General features: G+C 43.5%; 2 protein-coding genes and 1 pseudogene across 2 annotated transcripts; 2 read left to right on the top strand and 1 right to left on the bottom strand.

The window, feature by feature from the left end:
• The first annotated feature begins 711 nt into the window (after nt 1–711).
• Nucleotides 712–1835, top strand: LOC6035585 (transmembrane protein 177). Its single transcript, XM_001845685.2, has 2 exons — nt 712–950; nt 1011–1835. Exons 1-2 carry the CDS (start codon nt 793–795, stop codon nt 1792–1794), a joined length of 942 nt encoding a protein of 313 aa, XP_001845737.2. The 5' UTR covers nt 712–792; the 3' UTR covers nt 1795–1835.
• A 46-nt stretch (nt 1836–1881) lies between these two features.
• LOC6035589 lies at nt 1882–2689 on the bottom strand (annotated as a pseudogene).
• Nucleotides 2690–2995: 306 nt separating this feature from the next.
• Nucleotides 2996–4896, top strand: LOC119770327 (chymotrypsin-1-like). The gene is made up of 2 exons (XM_038264995.1): nt 2996–3760; nt 4497–4896. Exons 1-2 carry the CDS (start codon nt 3017–3019, stop codon nt 4647–4649), a joined length of 897 nt encoding a protein of 298 aa, XP_038120923.1. The 5' UTR covers nt 2996–3016; the 3' UTR covers nt 4650–4896.
• The last annotated feature ends 1632 nt before the right edge of the window (nt 4897–6528 follow it).

Raw genomic sequence — 6528 nt, forward strand, 5'->3', positions numbered from 1 at the left:
CCCGGACACTGATAAAAGCTGATTCGAAATCCGGACACTTTTGCTTCGAATTCCGGACACTCGATTTTACTTATGAATCGCACAAATTTGGACTGAAATGTTATTGAATGGCATTCTTTAGGTCTCAAATAAGCTGTTAACATCAAAACAATCGATAGTTTATATAAAAATTTGCTAGAATTTAAGAAAATCAAAACCATAAATTTCTGCTGTGCCTTCTCGGTGCTTCGAACGCCTATGAAATATTTCAAGCGAAATGTTTCGCATTTTTGGTAAACTTATAATTTTATTGTATTTAATTGTTTTGGCATTAACTACAGCGTTCAAACAAACTTTAAATGAAAGTTGATGTTGGAATTCATCAAATGACACAGTTTTGACATTCATAATTCGAACTTATATCCAAATAATTGATGAAACAAGATGAAGTGTCCGGGTTTCGAAGCGTCCGGGAATTCGAATCATGACGTTATGCGATTTTAGATTTTTTCTTTTAAATAAGAAATATTTTATTTTTGTTTTTGGGTTTTTAAGAAAAATCTTTATTACTAAAAGAGGATTCAGAAGCAGCCTGAAAGATCATGGCTAGCACAGACAAGCAGAATAAACTGCCTGTTCAAGTGCTCTCCAGCCACGTCTGCCATAAAATCAAACGCCATAAAAAAAGCGTCTTCTCTCGACAAAAACATCCAACTGTCAAAACGAACCACTATCGCCGGTTTGTTATTGTATGCGGTAATCACATCTCATCAGCGCAGCTGATCCAGTTTTCGATTACAAATCCCAAAAAAGATGGGCCGATCCAGCCGGTTCGCGTTCTTCGTCACTGAAGCCGGCCGCCAGTGGATGTTCTACGGCTCGACAACCCTCGCCGTGGGACTGTTCGCCGGTCATTACATGCCCCACACGGTCGGAATCAGCTACTTCAAGGAGTTTGTCCAGGCGTACAAGTGAGTGTGATTGAGTTTTTGGGAGTACGGTCTGTGGTTAACTTGAGGTTTACTTTGTAGACATGGCCAGGAACGTGAGCTGTCCGAGAAGATTCAGAAGCGCTTCGAGCGTGCCGTTCAGCTGGTGGACCTGTCGGTGTTCGAGAAGAAGTTCGTTAAGCCATTTGCGGTGTTTGGCTTTGACGTGTTCAACGCCGGTTCGATGAAGTCTCGGTTCGGAGCGTTGGTTGGGGTTCCGACAAACTACGAGTACGACAGTGTGGCGGACATCGAGAAGGAGGACGTCATTATCCGGGGCAACAAGATCGACTGGAACTCGGAGGGTGGAAAGCTGCTGGAGGATTGCTTGGTTGTGTCGGAAGACGAACAGGTGTTCGGGATGGCACGCGAAATTCTCACTCTGAACTCGCACAAGAGGTTGATCCAATCGATGATTCCTACCGTTTCGTGGGTCTTCACGTACAGCGTGGCGTCGTTGGTGAATCAGAGGTGTAACTTTTACGTGAGGCCGTTCTCGCTCCGGTGCATGCTGTACTTCATCTGCGGCTTTCTCGGGTACGGAATCTACTCCTTTTCGACGGACATGAGCGAGATCTACTTCGACACGAGTGTGGACAAAGAGCTGGCAAAGCTGGGACCGGAAGTGGTGGATGCCGGAGTGCGGTTTTACGACAAGATTCTGAAGAAGAATGTCGCCATCCGTAAGCTGACCGGCGACGACTATTACACCGCCAAGGGTAACGTCAACTACATGATCCGACAGAAGGCGGCCCCGTTAACAGTGCGCAAAGATTTCTTCGTGACGGGTTACCAAGAGTTTGTCGATAATGCACAGAAAAGTTAGATGTGTTGAGATGTAATAAAACATGCTTGGTTATTTAAAATAACTTTATTTCCTTTATTATGAATTTGAGTTACCAAAAAATGTAATTTACACAGCGTTCTCGGCGATGTTGGTTCGGATCCACTCGTGGTAGTACGACACTCGAGCGTACGCGTCCGGATATCCCTTGGCACAGGGAACTCCAAAGTTCACAACTCCAATCACCTTTCCGTCATGGGTCAACGGACCACCAGAGTCACCCTATTGAGAGAGAAGAACTTCATCAATTCACTTCGCAAACGATTATGCAATAAATACTTACATTGCATGCTCCCTCGCCGGTCTTGGTCAGCGTACAAATATGTCCGATATCCACGTTACCAGCTCCGGGCGATCTTCGCTTGCACTCGTCGTTGCTGATCGAGTTGAGGTCGATCGTCTGCAGCTTGGTCGGAACAGGTCCACCGCCCCACGTCCCCATCCGGTAAGCGTAACGTGCTCGTCCTGGCCAACGGTCTTCTCGGAGTAGCCGATCGCCTTAACGGTGTCCGAAAACTGCAACTTGGACTTGAGCCGGATCAGCGATGTCGTTGTGGAACTGAGGTCGGTTGTAGCGGTTGTGCTTGATGAACTTGTCCGACTCATGCAGTTGTCCTGTTGGTACCGACCAGGACGTTCAACTGGCCTGGGGTTTGGCCGTCGACGCAGTGGGCTGCGGTGAGGATCCAGCGGTCGGCGATGATGGAACCACCGCAGTAGTGACCGAATCCTTTGAGTTGGAGCGACACCTGATGAGGACGGAACCGCTAGCGGCTTCGTGACCTCCGACGATACGGTTTACGTAGTTGTCGTCAAGTTGAATCACTTCACGACCAAGCGCTGACACTGACAGAAGCAGAACTGATTTAGCGGTCATTTTGGAATACAACTCTGAATCTCTGTTGAAAGCGTGAAGCTGACTGATACAATTCGCTGAGAATCTTGCACGTTTTATAGTGAAACGAATTGTACCAAGTACTTGAAGCATGCTTCCGTATACAATGGCCGTTAGATTAGTCGAAGACTTATTTTGAAGTGGTAGATTTTTACTTACTAGTAATCTAAGGATTGAGCTATCTTAAAACTGACCTACATCAAGGATACAAACACTTGGAGTGATGCACTGAATCCTAATACAAAGTTTGTAAAATTGATGTAGGTCAGGTTGAAGTCTACCACTTCAAAAGTCTTTGTTTACGGAAGCATGCTTCATGTAATTGGTACAATTCGTTTCACTATAAAACGTGCAAGATTCCCAGCGAATTGTATCAGTCAGCTTCACGCTTTCAACAGAGATTCAGAGTTGTATTCCAAAATGACCGCTAAATCAGTTCGTTTTGTAGCTTCGATGCTGCTTCTGTCAGTGTCAGCGCTTGGTCGTGAAGTGATTCAACTTGACGACAACTACGTAAACCGTATCGTCGGAGGTCACGAAGCCGCTAGCGGTTCCGTCCCTCATCAGGTGTCGCTCCAACTCAAAGGATTCGGTCACTACTGCGGTGGTTCCATCATCGCCGACCGCTGGATCCTCACCGCAGCCCACTGCGTCGACGGCCAAACCCCAGGCCAGTTGAACGTCCTGGTCGGTACCAACAGTCTCAAGGAGGGCGGACAACTGCATGAGTCGGACAAGTTCATCAAGCACAACCGCTACAACCGACCTCAGTTCCACAACGACATCGCTCTGATCCGGCTCAAGTCCAAGTTGCAGTTTTCGGACACCGTTAAGGCGATCGGCTACTCCGAGAAGACCGTTGGCCAGGACGAGCACGTTACGCTTACCGGATGGGGACGTACCTCGGCGGGTGGACCTGTTCCGACCAAGCTGCAGACGATCGACCTCAACTCGATCAGCAACGACGAGTGCAAGCGAAGATCGCCCGGAGCTGGTAACGTGGATATCGGACATATTTGTACGCTGACCAAGACCGGCGAGGGAGCATGCAATGTAACGTCATGATTCGAATTCCCGGACGCTTCGAAACCCGGACACTTCATCTTGTTTCATCAATTATTTGGATATAAGTTCGAATTATGAATGTCAAAACTGTGTCATTTGATGAATTCCAACATCAACTTTCATTTAAAGTTTGTTTGAACGCTGTAGTTAATGCCAAAACAATTAAATACAATAAAATTATAAGTTTACCAAAAATGCGAAACATTTCGCTTGAAATATTTCATAGGCGTTCGAAGCACCGAGAAGGCACAGCAGAAATTTATGGTTTTGATTTTCTTAAATTCTAGCAAATTTTTATATAAACTATCGATTGTTTTGATGTTAACAGCTTATTTGAGACCTAAAGAATGCCATTCAATAACATTTCAGTCCAAATTTGTGCGATTCATAAGTAAAATCGAGTGTCCGGAATTCGAAGCAAAAGTGTCCGGATTTCGAATCAGCTTTTATCAGTGTCCGGGATTCGAAGCACAACAAGTCATTTTAATTTTAAAATTCTGATGAAAAATGTTTGAAAAGACATATTTTGCATGTATTTTCTTGAAATTGTCTGTTTATTCTACATCCTTATGATATTTCTACATTTCCTACTTATTGCATGATTTTTTGCCAGCTATAACAAAAATGATATGCTGCTAAGTGTCCGGATTTCGAATCATGACGTTAAGTATTTATTGCATAATCGTTTGCGAAGAGAATTGATGAAGTTCTTCTCTCTCAATAGGGTGACTCTGGTGGTCCGTTGACCCATGACGGAAAGGTGATTGGAGTTGTGAACTTTGGAGTTCCCTGTGCCAAGGGATATCCGGACGCGTACGCTCGAGTGTCGTACTACCACGAGTGGATCCGAACCAACATCGCCGAGAATTCGGTGTAAATGATGAATGATTACAATTATGAATAAACGAAGTATACACAGAAAAAAAATCGGTTAAATTACATAAGCGCTAGATTTAATCCAAACTAGTCTAATCATAACCTAGCGCAGCCAATCTTTCGAAGAAATCCTAGAGAAAGCATTTTGTTAGATTACGCTTAGCCATTTTCTTGTTATTTATTAACATGCTGAGATGTTTTGATGCTCCGGGAACCTCTAGGATCTAATCAAATCAAATTATTCGCTCTACAGCATTGCCTTGGCGTTCTCGATTGCGAGATTCCTATTCGAAACTAGGTGTCCGAAGGCTTGAGACCCTCTAGGATAAGATATTGTATTACCACGAATGCCCTGACACTATCTGTCGTGGTTAGTTATTGCACCACAACGCGCTTTTTTTTAAAAAAAATAGACTTCTGAAACTCATGTTCTTAATCTCCGATTTTTCATCAGTCAGTCTGTGAACACATTCGCGTCGCTAACGCAGTATACGATCAAGCTGGATGAATCATCTGGAAACTGGTACAGTACACTAGAGTGCACAGGGTGGGGCAACATGGGGCAGTTGCCCCACCATCCTCAGAAATTTGTTCTAAAATTGCCAAGGGGGTGTCCATAAACGACGAAATTTTCAAAACGCTCATATTGTTGCCCCACCTTCCTTGAGGATCTGGGCACGCTAGTGACAGTATGGGAAAATCTACCACTCAAAACCTTAGTCACTCGCTCCTAAATTAATCTTTTACAAAATTCTATTTTTTTTTTTAAATGCTTGAAATTTGTTTCTAAACTAGCGCTTTCCAAACACCGACGTAAACTATAAGTACACTGAAATCCCAATGGTTTGACAAACATTGTTGTCAAATGAACGAGATCTCTTTTTAGTTTTACACCCTCTTTACACGGAGCTCACACACACTTCCCAGCGTTTGTTTTGATACTGTCTGTGATCGCCGTGTAAAAATGACAGTTCGTCTCTTTTAAGTTTGACTATGTCAAACCAACAAAGTAGAAACTAAATAGTTTCAAACGAAAAAGTGACCAACCACCGGGGGATCACTCATCCCTAGAATGCATTCCACCATATGGATTATAGGTTATGTACAATAAAATCTTCTAAGGGTTTCAAACGCACTCAACATCGGAATGTTTTATTCGCTTTCCTACAACGTATTTAACAAAACACAATTTTACACACAGACAATAGATTCGCATAACTTGACGATCTTGCTTCGCTTTGCTTGGAGACGGTGAATAAATGCGGTTTGCAGACTGGATTTCGTCATGTGTGTGAAGATTTATCTAGCTCAGGGCTTTCTATGAATTAAAAATTCAACACGATGACAGCCATCAATTGCCGGCCGCTCTCATCTGCACGGCGCACCAGTGCAAGCAAAGGGATTTGGAAGATGGTACACTTCCCAGTGTTTATGCTCCACTTTTTTAAGGGGATCAAGGAAAATCTCCACGGTGTCCTTACATATGTTTCCCTTGGAGTTTGACGGGCTTTGGAATGGTATAAGATCTAGGATACGGTCTAAGCAATCGAATAGATTTAAAGACAAACACGTTTTTCAACTTAACTTTTATCTGAGTTCAAAAAGTCGTTGTCGAAGAACATTTCTAAAGTTTTTTTTAAAGGTTCTATAAACTATTTTCTTTCATATGTTTATAGAACCTTTAAAAAAACTCTAGATTTGCGTTTTGCAAACATAATGAATCATTGAATATGAGGAGCGGCCGTGGCTGACTGGTCACGGTGTTCGCTTTGTAAGCGAATGATCCTGGGTTCGATTCCCATCTGCTCCCAACGAGAAAGTATAGGAAATATAAATCTTGAAACTCTGAACATGAACGAAAAATCAAAGTCGCTCGAGTC

Source organism: Culex quinquefasciatus, chromosome 3 (genome assembly GCF_015732765.1).
Source record: "Culex quinquefasciatus strain JHB chromosome 3, VPISU_Cqui_1.0_pri_paternal, whole genome shotgun sequence".
Lineage (NCBI taxonomy): Eukaryota > Metazoa > Arthropoda > Insecta > Diptera > Culicidae > Culex > Culex quinquefasciatus.

Bases quoted from the DNA above. Each gene is read 5' to 3' on its own strand.
- LOC6035585 (XM_001845685.2), top strand. From the start codon at position 793: ATGGGCCGATCCAGCCGGTTCGCGTTCTTCGTCACTGAAGCCGGCCGC. The intron at 951-1,010 runs GTGAGTGTGATT...TTTACTTTGTAG, and splicing joins GAGTTTGTCCAGGCGTACAA to ACATGGCCAGGAACGTGAGC.
- LOC119770327 (XM_038264995.1), top strand. From the start codon at position 3,017: ATGCTTCATGTAATTGGTACAATTCGTTTCACTATAAAACGTGCAAGA. The intron at 3,761-4,496 runs GTAACGTCATGA...CTCTCTCAATAG, and splicing joins CCGGCGAGGGAGCATGCAAT to GGTGACTCTGGTGGTCCGTT.